The sequence below is a fragment of the Bos javanicus genome, chromosome 19 (genome assembly GCF_032452875.1).
Source record: "Bos javanicus breed banteng chromosome 19, ARS-OSU_banteng_1.0, whole genome shotgun sequence".
Lineage (NCBI taxonomy): Eukaryota > Metazoa > Chordata > Mammalia > Artiodactyla > Bovidae > Bos > Bos javanicus.
The window spans coordinates 54,741,107-54,761,939 of NC_083886.1; the positions used below are offsets into that span (position 1 = coordinate 54,741,107).

The 20,833-nt window shown below is 58.5% G+C and overlaps 1 protein-coding gene across 13 annotated transcripts in view; it reads left to right on the top strand.

The window, feature by feature from the left end:
- The window catches only part of RBFOX3 (RNA binding fox-1 homolog 3), a 440,093-nt gene that overhangs the window by 356,231 nt on the left and 63,029 nt on the right, over positions 1-20,833 (top strand). For 2 of the 13 annotated variants that reach the window (XM_061389812.1, XM_061389820.1), the window contains exon 1: positions 778-909. The exons of 6 other annotated variants lie outside the window; for them this stretch is intronic. In XM_061389812.1, the coding sequence (XP_061245796.1) occupies positions 805-909 (105 nt within the window). In that variant the 5' untranslated portion in view covers positions 778-804. Of the gene's footprint in view, positions 1-768; positions 910-20,833 lie in introns of those variants that run through there. 5 more of the 13 variants (XM_061389813.1, XM_061389811.1, XM_061389810.1 and 2 more) reach the window with 5 other exon arrangements.

Here is a 20,833-nt window from a genome sequence, read left to right on the forward strand (position 1 = left end):
GAGGAAGCCTCTGCGTAGATGCCCTCATTACATCACCGACATCCCCGCCACTGAGCCGGCCTCCCTTAGAAGAGGCGCTTCTCCAAACGCCAAGCAGGACCAAGCGCCTTCCGGTCGGGCCGCAGAGCCGGCAGAGCGGCTCCTGCTCTCCGCAGCGGCCGGTGGACAGAGCAGGGGGCAAAAGGAGATTCCAGACCCCAAAGCCGGCAGTGGCCGTTGGACGCGGGGAGGAGGAGGAGGGGAGCGGAGAGACCCGTGGGAGGGTGCGAGGGCTGGCCGCGCGGGCGCCAGCGGGCGAGGGGTTAAGTGTGCGATCAGCGGTTGTGCCGTCGTTCCGGATTCTCTTCCCTCCGCGCGGGGCTGTTTGATGTTGGAGTACGCCAGGGACTCCCCCTCCCACCGCTACACACGCGCGCACACGCGCACACTCACACACGCACACGCACCACTCTTTGCAGACAGGGCTCCGGTGGCTCCAAAGTGACGGACTCCCTCTCCCCGGCTCCCCCTCAGCCATTCTCTCGCGCATACAGCCTCCCTTGCCATCTTCTCGCGCGCGCTCTCCCTCCAGCGTCCCCGCCCGGGCAGGGGAGCACTGGGCAGAGGCGCGCCGCTTTCCTTCCATGCCTCCCTCTTAAAGAGCGCCACGAGGGGGAGGGGAGGGCCGGAGGAGGAAGAGGAGGAGGAGACCGAGAGGGCGCCCGGGAGGCAGGGCGCGCGCACACACCGAGGGACGCGCGGAGGGTGCGAGCCGCGCAGCGAGCGCAGAGCTTCCTCGGCCGCCGGGCGCCCCCCAGCCGCCCCATGCTGTGCTCCATGGCGAACTCGGGCTGCCTCCTGCTGTCCAACTCCGGCAGCATGCTCCCGCACTCCGTGCCCTGCCCGCCCGCCTTCCTCTACCTCCAACAGGTAAGCGGCCCCCGGCCCCTCGCCCGGCGCACGTGCGCCCCGCGCCGCCGCCCACACCCGCACTCGGCCGCCTCCGCGCCGCCGCCGCCGGGGCCCCGCTGCGCTCCCCGCGTCATGGCGCCGGGGCCGGGTGGGGGGAACTGCGCCCCTGCGCGGCGGCCGAGCGCGGGGGCACCTGGGGCGCGCGCGGCGCGGGGCCGGGGGCTGGAGTTTGGGGCGTCGCTCGCAACTTTTCCGAAGGCACGGGAGGGGGCGGCGGGCGGAGTCTCGGGGGAAGCCGGAGGGGCGGGGAGGGGGCAGGGGTTCTCGGCACCCTGGTCACTTTGGGGAACTTCGCGCCGGGCCGCAGGGCCCCTCTCTGTCGGGTCGGCAATGCCAGGGGGCCGCGCAGAGGCGACGATGGGGGCGCGGAGCTCTGCTGCAGCGGGGACTGCGCGCCGGGCCTCGGGGGAGGCGGGCCACCCGCCTGGTGGGGCTGGTTAGGGAGGCCCCTGGAGCTCCAACCGGGGAGGGGGCTGGGCCAGACTTTTGCAATCTGCGGGGCTGCGCAGGAAGCTCGGGCTGGCGAGGGGGGTGCTGGAAACCAAGGGACTCTGAGCCCCCAAATCCCCAGGACGATCCACGGGGAGGTGCGCACAGGACATAAGCTGCCGGCTGCCTGCTGGGCCGTGGTATGGGGGGCGGGAGTCCTATGATCCCACCCAGTGCGGAATCAGTGGGGACATTGTACTGGGGACAGAGCAGGGGACTCCCTCGCCTCCTCCAGCCCCTTTGGTCTCTCAGGGCTGCAGTTCCTGGTGCCAGCTTGGCCAGAGCCAGCTGGGGGCTGCAGTACCCTGCCTAACCCGCCCTAGCTGCCCACACCTTCCGACCTGCCCTCCCTGCCCCACCCCCCACTCCGGGATGCTGTGAGGCTGCCTTCTTTATCTTAAGGACCCTCACCCTCTGCTTGGGCCTGCAGGGTCGAGGTGACTGCTTGGGGAGGCCTGGGGCTTGAAGGGGAAAGATGGTGAAGCCAAGGGAGCTTCCGGCCGACCATCCTAGGGCCTGCCTGACCCAGAGAGAGGGCTCCCATAGGACCAGGTCTGTACCCTGGGCCGGATGTAGAGATGGGAGGCAGAGGGCAGAGGATGTCACCCCAAGGCTGATGGTCAGAGTCAGGCCAGGCCTAAGTGACTGTGTGGCTCCACCACCTCTCCCAGGGGTGTGTTTGAAGGGAGGATGGCAGAAGTGTATGTTTCTTGGAGACACAGAGAGGTCCAGGTGGAGCAGGCCTTTGGATGGTGGGTTCTTGTTCTTTGGTACCCCTGTGGGCTCTCCAGGGGGCCAAGAAAGAGCCATCGGAGGTGACCCAGCCTGAGCTGGGGACACAGTAGAGAAAGATGGGGTCCTCGGCTGTGTCCTGAGGCTGCTGGGTGCTTGGGTTGGCCCCTCACTAGTATTCACGCAGAAGGAATTGCCAAATGTCAGCAACTGCAAAGGAAGGGATAGGGGACTGACTACAGATCTGGAGCAGAGGGCGGCCGGAAGCGGCCTGCGACCCAGAGCCTTTGGTCCTTGGTCTCACCCTCCCTAGGACCACCTGTGATGTCTGAGCAGTCCTGGACACAGCCCAGTGGCAACAAGAGCTGCTAAGAGGGCCCCCATACCCACAGGCCGCGGGCATCCAAGCCCAGGCCGGGGCCGATTCCCAAAATTCCCCATCGTCACTGAGTCACAGATGATCAGGGTGCGACCTCGAGGGTCCACCCCGCAGGTCCGTCTCCCATTGCCTCCTAAACTTCCATGAGCGCAGGAGTCCTCTGGGGATCTCTGAGGTGGAGCCTGTGGATCTGCATTTCTGAAACAGTCCCAGGTGGTCATGGGACCGACCATTCCAAGTATCCAGGATCTGCCTCACCCCCAGGACCCCTGACAGGCGTGCTCTGGGCTTCAGGAAAAGGCTTCCATGAGTAAAATGTAGAAATGGAGACCAGTCCACAGCTTATTGGCTGTGTTAGGCAAGTCACTTCTCCTCTCTGAACCTCAGGCTCTTCCTCTGAGACAGAGGGCAAAAGACCGTCCCTCCCAGGCTGAATGGGAGGTCAACTTAAGATGAAGTAGCGGCATGCTTCCAAATAATGCCAGACAAACATTTTGTGTCGTCTTGATGAAGTCAGAACAGTGCTCATAGTTGGGGTAAATGCACCAAAATGGCCAGAGGCCAAGGCACTCCCTTCCTCCAGCGGTGAGTAGATGTGTCCCCCGCTGGTAGCATTTGGAGCTTTCTGTAGGGGTGGGGGGGACGGCAAAAAGACTGCAGATGAGACAGACACATCCCACGTGGGCATCGGCCATGAGTAGAATTGTTTGTGGGAAAGCCAGAGTGTGCATGTTGGGCCAAGCTATGAAGCACCCAGTTTCCTTCACAGTTGTTCTACAGGAGATGGTCGTGTGTCTCAGTGGACTGGGAAAGATCTAGAACGCAGCCATTTCCTGGCTGTTTGTGGGGACACACTTTTATAGGAGCACAGGCAGCTCTGGTGGCCCAGGACCAACAGCAAACGAATAATAGTGTTCAGTCCAAGACCCCACACCTTCCAAACCCCCTTTGAAGTGAGACAGCCTCCCGCGTCCCCTGAACGCGGCGGTCCTGGGAGGAGGAGGGGCTCAGGGTGGCCCTGGCCAGGAGCTTGCCTCCCCTGCAAGATCCCGCCGAGGGCTTGCAGGGCTTCCGCATGAGTGAGCCTTGGTGCCATATGCAGGCTGTGTATTCAATCTCAACACACGTTTGATAACAGGAGCAAAAGACGTGAAATCAAGCAAGACAAGAGACGTAGTTTTCGGCGCATTAAGATGCGCGTTTAAACAGGCAAGCTTCTGAAACATAGAGTCTTTCGAACTGGAAATTCGAAAATAAAACCTCCACCAGGAGAATTCTGTTCTCTCTTCTATTAAAGCATCAACCTTTCCTCACAGCATGGGCTGTACCCCGAGTGTGCAGAGCACAGGGCCGGGTCCCCTCTGAGACGCAGCGGCTCTATAATTAATTCGAGGAGCTTGTTGTCAGGCATCCCTCCTCTCAGTCTCTCGGCTGTGCTGGTATTTTTCAGAATTCTAACAGTTCAAGGCAGGACTTCAGGTCACCCAGCACCAGGAGCGAGTCAGCTGGTTTGGGCTCCAGTATCCCATCAGAGCTCACCCGAGTGGCCTCAGCCTCTCTCAGGTTGTGCCCCCACAAAGCCAGGTTTCTCACCCTGCTACCTGGGGGCCCTGGCTCGTCCAAAGCCCAGGGCTATAGTCCCCCACATCCGGTCCCTAATGAGGATCCAGGGATGGGACACAGAGAGACCGTTGTTCTGGTACATTGCTGCCAGCGAAGGTGGGACTGCTACTTAGCATCTTTCAGAGCAAAAAGGACCTCATCTGGAAATCCGGAATGTCAGCAAGTCTCCCCATGGGGGTTGGAGGGGGGTGCTAGTCTGGGTTCCAGTAGAAGAAAGTTATAGACAGTGGGAAGAAAAACCCCCAAACCCACAGAATGGGAATTTTTGTCACGATAATCACTTATTACTAAGCTGTAGTGTCCTAAGAAAGAGAGTATTATCACTACATCCAATTGGGAAGCCGGGGAATCACTCAGGGAGAGAGAGAGATGTTAAGTGCCTTAAGTTTTCTAAAAAACGAGCTTTGGTGACAGAGAGGCAGAAACTGTATTTGGCAGGTTGCTGGCAGGTCAGAGAGGGACCAGACCCTGGAGAGTTGAGCACCTGGGGTCTTCCCGAGGGGCTGTGTTTAGAATTGTGCCCATCTTGTCGTCTTTACGTTCTTAATCAAGGTGAAATCACAGAGAGCTTTGGTAGCCATTGGCATGAACATTGCTGGTCAGCGGAAGTTTCCTCAGAGGACGTGGTGTGTCCATCCAGCCTCTTGATGGAAGACAGATTGCTTCTTGGAGTTGGTCGAAAAAGCATTCCCTTGGGGGGTGGAACCCGAAGGCCCCTCGGGGAGGCCCGGGAATTCTAGGGTCTGTTTTGAGGTTGGTTAGGAAGCTCTGTTCTTATTAAGAATCATTATCTTTGGGGTAGCAGCACTGCTAGTCACCGGAATTTTTACTGAGGATTAATTGCCGTAGCAAAGGCAGCACCTTCTGTGCACGCCTGGGCATCTCGTCTCTGTTTCCAGGCTGCTGGCACATCACCACGGTGCAATTCCAAGGACCCCATCTGAGACACGCTTGTTTGTGGTAACATAACGTACCTGTGAGTACTCCCCAGCCAGAGGACAGGAACAGGCACGGAACAGCAACTTTCCACCTGCATCTTAAGAAGTACGGGCTATTGAGGTCTGTACTGGTGGCCAGAGCTGCCATATCCTAAAAATTATCCCATGAACTGGAGAACTTCATCAGACCAGTAGTCGAGGTCTCATGACACTCATTCTAAAACTAAGCCAACTGGTCAAGGGGCCCCCACACCCCACCCCGCCCTGCCCTGCCCCAGGGAATCCTTGTGGATGGCTCTGTTCTAGGTGCCTGTGCCTTGAACCATCCAACCTTAGGGGGAAACCAGCTTACTCTGGCATCGTTTGATTGCTCAAGTAACTCAGTTATTGCTGTGGGTTCTTCGCCAGTTTTTGCTCTTCGGCAGCGCATGTTTGTTCCTGAATCCACTGAGTGTATGTGTATGTCTTATAGTTGAAACTGAGGTGCGCAGAGGTTTTTATTGTTGCTATTTAGTCGCTCGGTCATGTCCGACTCTCTTGCGACCCCATGGACTGTAGCCCACCAGGCTCCTCTGTCCATGGGATTCTCCAGGCAAGAGTACTGGAGTGGCTTGCCATTCCATTCTCCAGGAAGGGAATCCCTTGCTGACCCAGGGATCGAATTCAGGTCTCCTGCATTGGCAGGCAGATTCGTTACCACTGAGCCCTCTGGGAAGCCCACGGAGAGGTTAGGTAATAGTTAACTTGTAAAGCCCCTGAGGAGCAGAGCCCGGATTCTAGCTCAGGCAGACGGACCCCAGAAATCACACACTAGTGAGGAGCAAGCTGCCCCCACCCTCCAGCCGCTTTCCTCGCCATGTGCAAAGGAGAAGTAAGGCAGCTGCAGTCTTGAGTTGGGGAACATGGAAGCAGCCTGCCTCTGAAACCTGAGGGGCCTGGCCTGTTGTATCTTGCTCCTTGGGGTGAGTGGGTTTCTCTGAAGAGCATGGAGCAAGCTATGTCTGGCTGCACAGGCAATGAGCGTGGCAAGGAGTGGTGGCTGAGGGGGTCCAGCCCTGGGCATGGATGGAGGGCCACCTTGGGTAGGAGGGTCAGACCCAGCAGTGTGTGAAGACTGGGCAGAGCTGAGTGGCCTCAGACCCCCAACTCTGCTCTGGGGCCTCCCTGCCCAGAGGCGAGGTGCATGGGGCTGGGGACAGGTTTTCCCAGGGCAGAGGAGCAGGGCTGGCGGGCATGGGCGAGGCCAACAGCCAGTTGGCATGCTGGGAGGTCAGCAGAGGGCAGGGAAGAATACTGCAGCCCAGCAGACCTCGCTTGCAGCCTCTCCTCTCCCCCTGGCACGGCCAGATGCCCACAGCCCACCAGACCAGCGGGCAGGCACTGAGCCCCACAACTTGGGGGGTCACAGAATGCCACCACCCGTGGAGGAGGCGAGGCTGAGGTCCCAGCCCAAGTGCCCTCCGTCTCCTGTCCTCGGTCCTGGGGACGGTCACCCACAGGCAGCTCAGAGCAGAGTATCAGGTTCCTGGGGTGGGAAGAGGGAGGCTGGCAGGACCTCAAGCCAGCTCTGGGGCGGCACTTGCCACCCAACTCGAACCCGGGCCAAAGACAGTGGTCCCTCACAGGAGGGCGGGTGTCAGGAGGGAGGTCGGCAGCTGGGGGCTTGTCTGTGACCAGTGCCGAGTCCCCTCCAGGTCCCTGAGGCAGCAGTACACTGCTGGCCTGCAGAGGGGCCTTGGTGGCCACCCGGGACCCCTGGGGACCCCAGCGAGGCTGCACATTGCTGACCCTCCTCACGCCTCTTCTTCAACACCTCTTTCCGTGCCTCCTCCAGCCGTCAGCCTTTCCCTCCACCTTCGGGTCAGCGGCTGCCCCTAGAATATTCCCTGCTGCTGGGGCTCTGCGGCCCTCTCCTCCCCTTCCCCCCAGCCTGTGTTCTCACCTCTCCCGTATCCACTTGCGCCATTTTCCCCTTCGCCCCTGCCTTCCTCCCAGGGACTCCAGCCCCTCCTCCTCCCCTAGATTCTGGCCAGCGCCCTCCATGACCTGTCAACCTATCAGCCAGACTGTTACATGGTTCTGTCCGGGGCTGTGCATGCGTTACACATTGCATTTTCTTGGGACCACGGGACTGACTCCAGCCTTTTGCATCACCATCACTGCTGGTTGTGGTCCTTCATGTCCAGGGTCCCCAGGGGAGTGAATCCAGTTCTGGAAGGAGACTGGGTGGGGCTGGGACTTGGACTTGGGCGGGAAGCCTCGGCTGCTTCGGGGAGCCCATGGGTGGCTCTGGGGCCAGCCCACCTGCCACAGCGAAGTACCCACCAGCTACCACAGAGACAAGTCTGCAGCCTCTGAGCAGTCAGGAGCCCCAGGAGGGCAGGCAAGGTCTTTCCACCCCAGGGACCCTTGAGCAGCTTAGGAAGTCAAAAGAGAAGGAGGAGGAGGAGGAGGAGGAGGGTCAGCAGCCACGAGTTATTTATGCAGCAGCTGTTTGTCCCAGGCTCTGCAGTGGGCCCTGGGTGTAGAGTTGAGAATAAGAGCCCCCTGTCCTCTGCTTCCTGGGGCTCACAGGTCCCACTCAACCAGAGAGAACTGGTTCTAGGAGCAGCACACAGCTCTCCTTTTCTGCTTCCTAGGATGTGTCCAGAGCCCAGCCGGGTGGTCTGAGAAGGGAACCAGCCAGTGCCTTCCCTTTGTGGCCAGGGCTTCTGTGTCCAGCTTCTCGGTTGGGATTTTACATCATCTTTCCTTCCCCTTCAGAGGACTTCTAGAGGTGCAGAGACCCCTACCCTCTCCCCCACCCCCAGCCGATACCTGCTCCATCACCAGGCATGGAGTCTCCCACCCAGCCATGGCATCCAGCCTCTTAATCACCCCAACGGGCGGCTCGGGTGTGCCGGGCGTGGTGAGTCAGCTCCACGTCTGACCATGGGAGCTTGTCCAGGGCCGCAGTGGGGACTCACAGGAGAGGGTTGACCGCTGAGTGCCCCCCACCCCCGAGCTGGAAGGAGGCTGCTTTGTCCCGCTTCCTGAGCCGGTGCAGGGCCGGTCCCGTGTAGACCCCCAGGGTCACCCCCACCAAGTGGCCCTGAGAGGAGGTGCCCACACCTGCCTTGGAGTGGCCATAGGTCCCCCTGCATCACCCCAGAAGGGGGAATGGCTGGGGGAACACACTGGCCGTCCTGGGTCCCTCCGCGACTGGCCCTTTGGCCAGCGCACTCTGGCCTCTCGGGGCCTCTGTGGCTCGTGTGCATAGCCAGGATACCGATGGCAGGATGCTGAGGGTTGAGCCAAAGTACCGTCCAGAAGCAGCGCCGGGGGCCCCTGCATGTTGCCCGGTCGGGCATTCTCCCTGCCCTCATGGAGCTCTCATTCTGGTGCCCAGGGGAGGGGTTGGGTCCACAGAAAGGCAGGTTAGAATGGTGATGGGTGGAGGTGGACGTGAAGGACACACGGTGGAGGCCGAGTGGCGGGGCAGCAGGTCCCCCTGAGAGGGCGGCGAGCACTTAATCCGAACCAGGAGCACGGGCTGTGCTCTGCCAGGACTCATGCTGTCCCCGTCCCCGGGAGAACCCGGCGCTCAGATCACGGCTCCCTGGGCGCCGTCTCAGTTGGACAGATGTCATCTGCGCCTGTGCTGTGCTAAGGGGATCGAGTGCATGTGTGTAAGTGAGGTTGTATACTGTGTGCATGTGGGTTGTGTGTTGTGTGTGTGCACGTGTGGGGTTGTGTGTGTTGAGAAGCCGGAAGAGAGCTCGGACAGTTCGGGTTCCATGTGTGGTGCATGCAGGGCCTGGGACAGGTATGCAAGGGGGGTCCCAAGATGAGGCCCTCGGAAACCAGTCCCCGTAGAAGGTGGGTAGTGTGCAACTTAATCTGACTCGAGCTGCAGGGGGCGGCATGCTGGGGGAAGGCCTGGATTAAGAGTCAGGAACGTTCAAGTCCGATTGCCGCTCTGCCCGACCTGCCGTCCTTCTGGGCCTCACTCCCTCATCAGTAAGTGAGCAAGCAGGACCAGGCCAGGGCTGCCCAGACCTGGACGTGGGGTTAGAAATGGAGAACGAATGGGTGGGGTTTTCCATCCCAATTGTATTTTAGGAGGCAAGTTACTGTCGAACCGTGGTGTGTTCAGCGAAGGGTGATTAGCAGGCTCAGTTAAAGGTGCGTAGGGACTCAACCCGGATCTCGGCTGAGGTCGGCAGGTTGGCATGTAAGGGACAACAGACCCTTTCTGCCTGGACAGGAGCAGAGGGTGGGAACAGGCAGTGGTTTTAAAGAAAAATCTCAAAGAGCATTTCTAACTGGCACCTTGCAGCTTTTGCACTGGTTGTTATGTGACGTGGTAAGTTCCCTGTCATCAGAGGACTGCAACAGAGGCTGACTGGTTCTCTACCTCAGAAGCTCTAGAGCAGCACTGTCCAATAAAAATATATAGTGCCAGCCAGTGGGAAAGTTTACATTTTCTAGTAGCTACTTGAAAGAACTGAAAAGGAACAGGTGAGATGGGTCTCAGTAATACATTTTATTTAACCCGTGCATGCGTGCACAGTCGCTTCAGTCATGTCTGGCTCTTTGCGAGCCTGTGAACCATAACCCACCAGGCTCCTCTGTCCATGGGATTCCCCAGTCAAGAATACTGAAATGGGTTGCCATGCCCTCCTCCAGGAGATCGTCCCAACCCAGGGATCGAACCTGCATCTCCTGCATTGGCAAGCAGATTCTTTACCACTAGGGCACCTGGGAAGCCCTTATTTAGCCCAGGATATCCCAAATATTGTGCTATCACATATGATTAATAGGAAACACTTAATGAGATAGCTTACATTCTTGTTTTTGTACCAAGTCTTTGAAATCTGGTGTGGGTTTACACATACGGCACCTCTCCACTCAGATTGGCCACGTTTCCAGGGCTCTGTGCTCCCCGAGTGCTGTGATTAACATGCTGGGCAGATCCAGAACTTTTCCATCATCACAGAAAGTCAGCTCTAGGCCTCGCTGCTCAAAGTCTGGTCTACGGATGGGCAGTGTGGGGAGCCATGAGAAACGCAGACCTTATGTTCTCTGTAAACCTCCAGTGTCGGGATCGGCGTGGAACAGGGGGAGTCTGGGGGAGTCGCGTGGCTCCAGAACTTGGTGTGTTTTGGAGGGATGTGGATGGGGTGGCCCTCAGATCCTTCTTGTGGCTGCAGGTCTCAGAGCCCCACTGCTCCTGGGGCCAGTCTACCGATGGGCTGCATCCTTGACAAAGTCTCCACCTACCCCTGGCAAAGTGGGAAAACAGAGAATCCAAGCATAGTGACGTTTCTCATAAAGATGAAGCTATTCACTTTTGTGTGTGAAATGTCTGTTTTAAGTAAGTGACGGTGACGCTCGCTGTTCACATTGTCAATGTCCTTATTTGGTAAAATAAAAGGCTGGCAACTCAAATCCTCCACCACCCCTCTTTTTAAAAATACATTTCACTAAGTAGTCCTTTTCGGAAGTCTGGAAACCAGTGATTCTGAACAGGGATCCTTGGGCCAAATCCATCCCACCGTCTGTTTTTATTAAAAAAAAAAAAAAAAGAAGAAGTTTTGTTGGAACACGGCCACGTTCGTTTGTTTACGCGCTGTCTGTGGCAGCTTTCACGTCGCAGCGGCTGAGTTGAGCAGATGCAACAGAAACCATATGGCCCGCAGAGCTCAAAATATTTGCTGGAAAAGTTTGCCAGCCTCCAGCACAGAGTAGCATAGAGGTGCAGCGGGAGCCTGTGCAATGCTGCGTTTTCTAGTAGCCATGTCAGCCAGCGTGAAAAGACACAGGTGAAGTTTGTTTTAATGGCATATTGTATTTCACCCAATCCAAAATATGTTTGTTGCAACATTTAACCAATCTAAATATGCCGGAGATGTTTGGCATGCTTCTTTTTCATGCTACATCTGTGAAATTCACCGTGTGTTTTTCATTCACGGCTTAGCGCGCATCGGACCAGCCAGATTTCAAATACTCAGTAGCCACGTGGGGCTGGTGGCTGCCCTAGATGGGTGGCAGATCTGTCTAGAAGGAATGAGGTAAGCTCCACCTGGGGCAACTGGGAAGGAGGCTCGGGGGAGCTCGGCTCATTGCTGGGTATTGACGGGACTGAAACCTGCTACAGGTGAGTTTGTGGGCAGGACCATCCCAATGGGAAGGGACAGCTTATACAGAGAGACAAAGAGTGAAGTGGGTTCAGGATGGGTTCCTGGACTGCCCAGTATGCAGGGCGTGAGGGAAAGAATGACAATGGGAATGGTTCTGAGTCTAGGCTGAGAAATGTGGCCGTTTTTCACATGTGGCCATGGAAGGTCTTAGAGGAGGGCAGTGACATGATCAGCTCTGTAGGTAAGGAGGATATGAATCTGGGATGGGAAGGAGACTACAGACCAGGCAGCGGTCAGGACTGGGCAGAGATGATGGGCCTGTTCCAGCGAGAATAAGGTGGGGAGGACGGAGGAGATTTTGTCCAAGAGGTGTGCCCCAGGACATGCTAACAGATGGGTCACGGAGAAGGAGGGTCCCTGTGGAATCAGTGGTTTCTGGCTTGAGGTTGGTGCTGGTGTGTGATGAGTGCCCTTGTGAGCCCCCAGGCTCTGGCTGCTTGGTGCAGAAAGGCCTCCCCTCTCGCTCACTGGCCCGGGGTCCTCCTGTGGGCACCAGGGCAGGCTATACGCCCTAGCAGAGGACCCACTCCTCCAGCCTCCTTTCGGGTCTGTCGGGCAGGATCAGGGCAAGTGCCCCCAGACATGTGTGAACATCTGGCTCTGCCCTTCTGGATGCTGAACATCTTCACCTCATGTCCTGCATTAGCATCTGGTCTGAGCCCGGCTGGTGCAGAGGCAGTCCCTCCTGGATCCTGCCATCCCCAGAATAAACGTGCTCCAGGGCTCAGGTGCAAGGTAGATAGATGAGGACAGCTCCCCGGCTCCAGAGCAGGCAGTGGCCCCACACGCACCCGCCCAGTGCCCCCAAGTCACTCCACAAACACCTGGCCAGGGAGGTGTATGGCAGGAGCCTGGGGGCAGGTGGCCTCTTGGGTGGAAGGGGAGCGGAGGGGAGCATCAAGGGAGGGGTGGCAAGGTCACAGGTCACCTCTATACCACCAGGGAGGGCCTCACGGACGAGGGGGCCTGGTGGGAAAAACGCATTGGAAGGGAATGACGCAGGGGTTACCTGGGATGGCTGGGCCCGCTTGCCTGCCTGAGCAGAAGGAATGTGTGTTTCTTCCCCAGTAGCTCCAGCCTCCTGGCCTTTGTTCTCGTGTCTTCCTTCCGCCGGGAGTGCTGGTCCCCAGACACTCGCGTGACATGCCTCCTCATTTCCTCCCAGACTCGGCTCTCTCACGAGACCCCTCTTGATTGTTATTAAGCCATTTAGAAGTGCAGCCTCCCCTCCCCACCTTGCTCTCTTACCGTCCCTTTGCTGTGTTTTTCTGCAGAGGGTTTGTGGATTTCTGGCACACTCCACATTTCACGTGTTTGTCTGCCTCTACCAGGGGGAGGACTGGGGTGTTCACTCTCTTTTCCCAGCACCTAGGACAGTGCCTGGTACCCCAGGGTGCTCAGTAGACATTCGGTGTGTGTCTCAGACCTGCCTGCCCTCCACGGGCAGCCTCGGGGAGTGAAGGGTCTGTTTTCTGTCTTACCAACCGTCCTTTCCGACACCCCCAACCCGGGCAACCCCTCCAGGCCCAGCCGGCAAGTGGCTGAGTGGCCACGGTAGCAAAGATGAGCCTGACCTCCATCTGTGGGGCTTCAAGGCTCAAAGGACAGGAGTGTTCAGGGGCCAGGCAGAGGGGAAGCTTGGCTCTTTCATTCTGCCACCCACTTCCTCCTTCCTTCTCTCCCTTCCTTCTCACTTGCTTTCTTTCTTTCTTTTTTTTTCTTTTAACTGTATAGTTCTTATCTGTGGTTCTTTTTATGAGGCGTAATTCACATGCCATAAAATACACACTTATACAGTGTACAACAGTTCCCTGATTTTTAGTGTATTTGCAAAGTCTTGCAGCCATCACCACTGTCAAGTTCTACCCCCAGAGAAACTCCGTATATGTTAAGCAATCACTCCCCTTCTCCCAGTCCCTGACAACCCCTCATCTGCTCTGTCTCTGGATTTCCCTGTTCTGGACATTTCAGATTAACAGAATCACACCGTGCAGGGCCCAGTGTGCCTGGTCACTACTGTTTCCTGGGGACTGGAGCAGGTCTTGCAGCAGGAAGGCACAGGCTCTGCCTTCAGAGGGCTTGCAGACCGCAGAGGCAGTGGGTTTCTTGGTCCCAGGCTGAGTGTGACTTGCAGAGTCATCCTTAGCTGCCCTTCCAGAGGCCTTGTGGGCAGGCCCACCCAACGCCCGCCTGCACGTGATGGATGGATGGGTTTGGGAGGATGAGAAGGAGCCCCTAAGCAGAGAGGGTGGCCATTTTTCTGAGCTTTGCCCCTGCCTAGGGCGTGTGTAAGGAAACACCCAGATCCTCTGGTTTCTTCTGGTGAAATGCAGGCCATGGGTGCCCCTCGGGCAAGTGCCTGGGCTTGAGTAAGCGTGAGTGTCCACCTCTGACGTCGGAGGGCCAGTGGATGGCTACCTCCACCCCGCGTGCAGGGCCCACCTCCTCCGGGCTCACATCCCAGGTAGGAAGTGACCCCAGGATTCCTGTGGTCCCGTGCAGTGGGGCAGGGCCAAGGGTGGCCCTTTCAGGGGTCCCCGAGGCCTAGCAGGTAGCCTGGGGGGAGGGTTGTGTGTTCCGAGGGTGACATGTGTGCGTCTAAGACCTCCGCGGTGTGGTTAGGAATTTGGGGCTGTGGGTGGAGATGGAGTCACTCCCCAGACTAGAGTGTCTGCCCCAGAGGTGTGTGCCAACACACGGCCTGCGTGACCCAGGGACAGGGCAGCTAGGAGGATGAGCCAGCGTGCCAACAGGCTGGCAGAGGAGGCATGGGCTGTCCTTCTTGGGCTACCTTCACTGGCCCAGCCCCCAGGCCTGGAGGCAGGCGGAGCCTCCCGCAGAGCCCTGGTTGTCCAGAAGCCAAGCCTCCCTGGGCACGCCTGTCCTCTGCTCCACCTTCTGTCAGCGCTCTGCTCACAGTGGGCAAGAGGAAGCTGGCGGGTGTGGAAGGAGTGAGCGGGCTGGGCCTGCCTCTCCTCTGCTCAGTGACCCCGGCCCCTCTCCATCCCAGGGCCTCAGTTTCCTCCTGGGTCCGTGGGGATGACATTGCATCCGTTAGGGGGATAAATGATATAGGGCAGACTGAGCGGCCAGCCCCAGGCCTGGGGTGGGGTCAGCCATGGTGGACGTGGCCTCGTCTGTTGTTTAAAGCTCCCAGATATATTAAATCCGGAAGAAGGAATTGCTAAATAAGGTCACAAGATGTGTAGTTTATCTTAAATATTTCCATTTAGCAAATTAACAATTTAAACTCATGCTTGAGCAAATGCAGTGTAATTGTCCTATTCACAAGTTGATGATGGGGATTTATTTTCATTTAGAATTGGATGTGTACACTGGAGGAGGCCCTGCCTGGCCAAATGTTCCTTGCCTGTGTAGTTCCTCGGGGCCCCACGGGCACTAGGGTGCCTGGGACAGGTCAGTGCCCCTCGGAGCCGGACGTCACAGTGGGCCTGGGCGTCCAGAGCCTTCAGGGCACCCTGAGTCTCCCAGTGCCAGCTCTGCTGTTTTCCAGCTCCCATAAACAAAGCCCTGACCACCTGGCCATTTATCTAACTGCCCACCCGCCCTATGGCTTGCATCCAGCCAGGAATCCCCACCCTCCTGCCGTCAGAGAGCTGTTACCTATGCGTCTTCCTCCTCGTTGGAAATTGCTAGAGCCTTTTGAGGGCAATATGCTGCCCTTGGGCTGGGAATCAGAGTAGAGAACCCAGCAACCAAAGAGAGGCAGCTTCCCAAGGCCTCACTGGCATCTCTGGCTCTGCCCGGGGGCCTGGATGGAGCTGGGCTGGCAGAGGCCCCAGGACTGACTGGGAGAGTCTAGAGCGAGAAATCCAGGCAAGAGGTGGACAGCTGTGCTAGGGAGACAGGAGCACCCACCCAGGTGCCCTCCCGCTGGGAGCAGGGAGGCAGACCTGGGCCCGGAGCAGGCTTGGGGTGAGAGGAGGGCAGCATGGGAGAGGGTGAGAGGTCAGAAGACCGTGTGTCACCACCAGACCCAGGTACAATGCAGCGTGGAGACACACCCCCACCCCCAGACCAGTGCTGCCCTACGATGGACCCTGGAAAGGGGGGAAGAAAGTGCTGGCATTTCATGGCCTCGCTGGCATTTCATGGCCTTATGCTTGGCACCGCTGTCTCATGAGTTTGCCAGCAGCCCCAGGGTGTAGACTGTGAGCCCATTTTACAGAAGAGAAAAACTGAGGCACAGAGAAGGCTCAAAAAGTGGGGGATGACATGCCTGTGTTACCCAAACAGCCATAACCAGCAACTGGGACCCTGCCAGCAGAGCCCACCTTCAAGCTTGGCTCCCTTGGTGTCCACGTGGTCACTATTTTGAGGGTGTTTCTAGGCACCCAGAGGCCAGGGCCTCCAGTCCCTTCCCCTTACAATATTTCACAGCTTTGTTGAGGTGTAACTTGCATTTCAGAACACTCGCCTCCTATAAGGTGTACAATGCAGTGACTTTCAATAAAGGTGTATGGTGTGTGGCCACAGAGAAATTCTGCAGACAGAATTTCTATAATCCAAAACTTTCTTGGCGCCTTCGCTTTGTTTGGAGTCCCCAGCCAGATCTGGCTTGGGGCAGCCGCGGCAGGAGGGGTGATGGGCCCTGAGCTCCCCGAGACTTCCCTCGGGCAGATGAGGGCCGAGCCCCCCGCTTCAGCGGCTCTGGGGTACACTCTCGGGGGCTGGGCCTCCCATACTGGGCTACAGCACCCGGGGGGTTTCTATGTCACCAAGCTGTGCCCACCCTCCTGAATCCCCCCACCCCCTTTCAACAGCCTCACCTCCCTGTGGGTGGCTCAAGGATTCCCCTGCATCCTCTGCTCGGAGCTAAGCCTACTTAATTCTTTTGATCTTGGTTCAGAAATCAGCCCCTCCAGCCATTCGCGCTGCTGCTTTGCTGGGTCTGCAGCGCCTGAGTCAGAACCTCGGCTGCCAGCGCCTTGTGGCGGGCTCCCCTGGAACCTGCCCTGGCCTTCTTTCCTGCACTCAGCCCCCGCTGTGGGCCTGCCGGGCGGCCTCCCGGCAGCTGTGCTGGGTGGGAGCTGGGTCTCTCGAATCCTGTCTGGGGTCAGGGTTTGCCCTGCTGGGGCCCTGGGAGGAGCAGGAAGAGGGCGGAGGCAGAGCTCAGACTCGTGGCCCATTGGACCCGGTTCCCAGCACCCCTCTGCCACGGCCCGGGTCAGAACTCTGCGACATTTCATCCACCCCACCCTGCACCTCAGTTTCCCTGCCTGTAAACCTAGGGTCTGGGGTCATCTTTCCTCCCCCACGGCAGCAGGTGCCCAGTCCCCAAGCCAGGACCCAGCCCCTAATGGCTTTCTGACCCCACCTGACTTCTAGAAGCCTGCGGAACCAGGGGGAGGGGCATTGTTGTTCAGCTGCCAAGTCGTGTCCGACTCTGCGACCCCATGGGCTGCGGCACGCCAGGCTTCCCTGTCCTTCACCATCTCCCAGAGCTTGCTCAGACTCACGTCCATTTAGTCGGTGATGCCATCCAACCATCTCGTCCTCCATCCCGTGCCCAAGGAGGGACATGCCCTGGGCGCAAACGCCAGATCAACCCAGAGAACAGGGCTCAGACCGGCTCCCCGGCTGATGCCAGAAGAGCCGACAGTGACCTCCCGGGGAAGCCAGAGTTCCTCCAGGGGCCCCGGAGCCAGCAAGTAGGACGGGGGTGGCGATTGACTAGGAAGTCCTTCCAGTGCCACCCGAGGAGGGCCTGCTGTGGAGGAATCCGTGGGCCCCCCACCTGCCCCCCCAGGAGTGAGGGGACCCCACCCGTGCCCGTGTCAGAGCCGGCCCCCTTCCAGGCTTCCCCACGCTCGGTCTGAAATGAGAACCAGAGGAAATGAGGAGACCGGCAGTTCATCTGTGAGCTGCATTGTGTTGGGGGCTCTTAATTAGACCTAATTAGACTAATTAACTTTCAAATGAGAAACTTGGATTTTTTTTTTTCTCCTCTCTCTCTCTCTCTTTCTATTGCTTTCTCTTCGTTCCCCTTTTGGAAAATGAAACAAGGATAAATATTTGAATGGCTTTCTGCAGCCTGGGAGGTGGAAGCCTGCCCAGTGGGCTGGGGGCAGAAGGCTCTGGAGGGTGGAAAGCGCATGCCATGCCCCCATCCTTCTCCTCCCCTCCTCCCTCCCTCCCCCTCCTCCCCTCCCCTCCTCCATCCTCCCTCCCCTCCCCTCCCCCCTCCCTCCCGTCCCCTCCCTCGCAGTTTGGCCCTGGTGCCCATACCCCAGGCCCCTTCATCCTGGTTCTCGGAGGACTAGGGTCTTTCCTTGACCCCATGCTGTGCATTTTCCTGGCACCTAGGGTGAAAGAGAGAGTGAGATGTGAGACATGAGGTCCCTTGGATGAGACAGATGCAGGGAGAAGGGGAACGGGAGAGCTTAGGGGTACATCCTGTCCAGCCCGCTTGCTCCGGCCTGACTGCTCTCTCACCACGGGCTCCTGTCCCTCCTGGGGGAGAGCCTGCTGCCTATGTGCGGATGCCCAGCCCTGGAGGCCAGGCCACCAGTGATGCTAGTTTCTTTGACAAAGGTGGCTGTGCACAAGGCGTCCTCTGCAGCACCTCCCTCCCCCAGACTGAAGGGGTGAAATGGTGCCCATCGCCAGAAAGGGATCTGACTGGGTGGAGGGAGCCCTGCCCTCCTTCCCCAAGAGGGCAGGCTTCCCAGCCTCTCGCTTCTGTGGATCAGGGGCAGACCAGCACCTGCATCTCGGGGGAATTTGAGGATTGTGTGGATCGACCTCAGAAGGAGCTCATCCTGGAATGGCTGGCCTGTCTCCCCGCCACCCCACAGGCATGGCTGTGACATCCTTCCCCAGGGGCCTCTCCACTTGCAGCCCCTGCCCAGGCGAGGATCGCCGCGAAGTCCTCCCCTCCCGGAGATTCTTTCCCTAACCTCATCTCACCTCCCAGAACCTGACGCCAACACCTCCAGCTTTCGTATTGATTTCCCCTCTGCCTGCATCCCAGCTGCCGGGGGTGATGGCCAGGGTGGGCCCTGCCAGCAGAGGCGGGCAGGAAGCTGCTTCTGCTGATGTTCTAGAAAGTGTTCAGACAGCAGGGCAGGGGGCTGGGGGCAGGTCCCACCACCCTCAGAGCCGGGCCCCCTCGGTGCAGCCCCAGCCTGTTTACCTGGCTCAGCAAAAGGGCCAGTCTTCAGCGGAGGCTCCAAGGAGGCCCAAGCAGGGTGGGCTGCAGCAGGCTCGTCTGGCCTCCATCTGGCCCAGAACCACCCGCAGCACCTAGGCGAGGAGGCGCTGAGTGCAGGAAAACCAGTTCTGCCCAGGTCCCTGGCAGCAGACCTGGGGCAAGTGGGGTCTGTCAGCCCTTTGCATCAGCTGGACAGGAAACAGGCCAGTGCCGGCTGCCTGCTGTGGGTCTCCATCTGGGCCTTCCTCCACCAGCCAGCCTTGAACTGAGCGGCACGTGGGCACCATCAGGGAAGGAGCCCAGGCCCCTCGCCCGAACTTGTTACCTGGCCTGGGTCTTCCCAGAAGGATGTTCTCCTGGGCGATGGTCACCCTGGAGACAGCAGGGCCCCAGCAGAGCTGTAAAGAGGCTGTTCAGTGTGCCCCGGGCCTCTCCATGCCCCTTCCCAGAACGCATCGTGCCCCAGCTTGTGGGGCAGATTCAAACGCTTGTTTCTGGGAGCCGGGTTTCCCCAGCGCTGGGTGTCGACATCTTATCTTGACATCCAGTGTAGTGAGGGGTCGATGGCCAGCTGTGGCCAAAAGGGCAGAGCTGGGCGGCCTCTTTCCCCTCAGAAGGACCACCTGGACCTGCTGGGGTCCCCTTGTACAGTATAGTGACAGGCTGCAGCTGTGTGTCTAACACAGAGGCTCAGCGATGCCTCTGAAACTCGATTCATCAGGTGCGTGCACAGGCCCCCAGGAGGGGCCGCAGGGCCAGAGAGATGCAAGGTTTCCGGGGAGAGGCGGCCATGCCCCGAGCTGGGCAGGAGGTAGAGCTGCTTTTCCCTCCCAGCTTGAGCCGTTCCATTATGGGGTCGGAGTAGCATGGGGGACCCGCCGTTTCAGCCCCCAGCTGTCACTCTGTCCCCGAGGCAGCCCCCGCCACCTGCTCAGGAATGTCCCCTCAAGCTCTCTGCACAAATCTCCATCCCCTCCTCTGCAGGTGGCACCGGGATGCTCTGAAATGCTGCAGTTTGAGAAACTCCAGGCCCAGCAAGCATGGTTGGGTTTTTCCATCCCAGCCACCTGCCTTCCCTCTGTTCCCTGCTCCCCGCTCCTGTGTGCCTCACACGGATCCTCCCCAGCCTCCCCTCACTTGCCTGCCCGTCCCGTCCGCCCTCTGCTGACCCCAACCTCGGCCCGCCAGGCCTGATTCCACGCCCCCACCCTCGCTACCCTCCTCATCCCAGGGCTCTGTTAACACAACTCAGTTCAAATGTCTGATTAGTCCTTAGGAGATCGAGGGGTCAATTTTCCACAGCTCCTTCCTCTCCATTTAACTAATTTAACTGCACGATTGTTACAAATTTCATTTTATTATAGGCCTGCTTCTCAGTCCAATTGAATTACTAAAATCTCATTTTCTCAGAAGTGCTGAATATGTAATTAGAGGAAAAATTATGCTCCTGTCTGCCTATTAGGACGGTTCATGCATGTGTGAGCTGTGTGACATGTGATGGCCACATGGACGTCTCGGGTGCAGTGGGCTTGGCCAGGGGCGGGTGGTGGGCGGGAGGAGGGAATGCTCACAGGCAGGAAGCAAGGGCGTCCGCTGTCAGTGCCCTGGGGGGTGTCCCGGCCCGGCCATGCGTGGGAGAACACATGTGTGCAGGCAAGAGGGGAAAAGCGCATTAACTCCCCGATTACAAATTAAACAGTATCTGTGGGCCATTGTAATTAAAGGGAAATTCAATTCTGTTCTAATGCTCCATTATGCCAGGCTCTGTAAGGTGAGGCTGGGCTGATGCCGCCGCTTTAATGGGACCGGAGGTTACAGGGGGCAGGAACGGCAGCCCAGGTCTGTCTTCCTTCTCCTGGATCTCAGCTGGAGAGACCAGCCTGGCTGCTGTTTTCCTGTCTGCCTAGCCCCAGGAATGTCTTCCATTTCTGCCCCTGCTGGGCTTGCTGTGGTGGCGGCAAGGTCTCCCTGGACAGTCGGTTTTAATGTTGTGCCCTCTGCCCGCCCTGCAGGAGGACCTGGGCCCCTAGACTGTGGTTGTGGGTGAGGGAGGGGCCACACAGGAAGAGCAAGCAAGCAAAGGAGGGGGTTCAGACCAAAGGGCAGGAGCAGAGCTCGAGCTTTGGGGAGAAAGCCCTTTGTCCCCCGTTCCCAGGGGGACTCTTGGTGCATAAAGTAGGGGAAGGCTGGTCTTCAAAGAGACAGGATCGGGGTACGTGCTGGACCTGTGTGGGGTTTCACGGCCTCTCTCAGGCTTCCATGGGAGGTCCTTTGGCATCCAGGGAGGGGCTTCCTGGGGGTCCTCTGTGTCCACCCTGAACCTGACCCTGCACCTGGGCTCCAGGAGCACCGGCATCTGTCCATC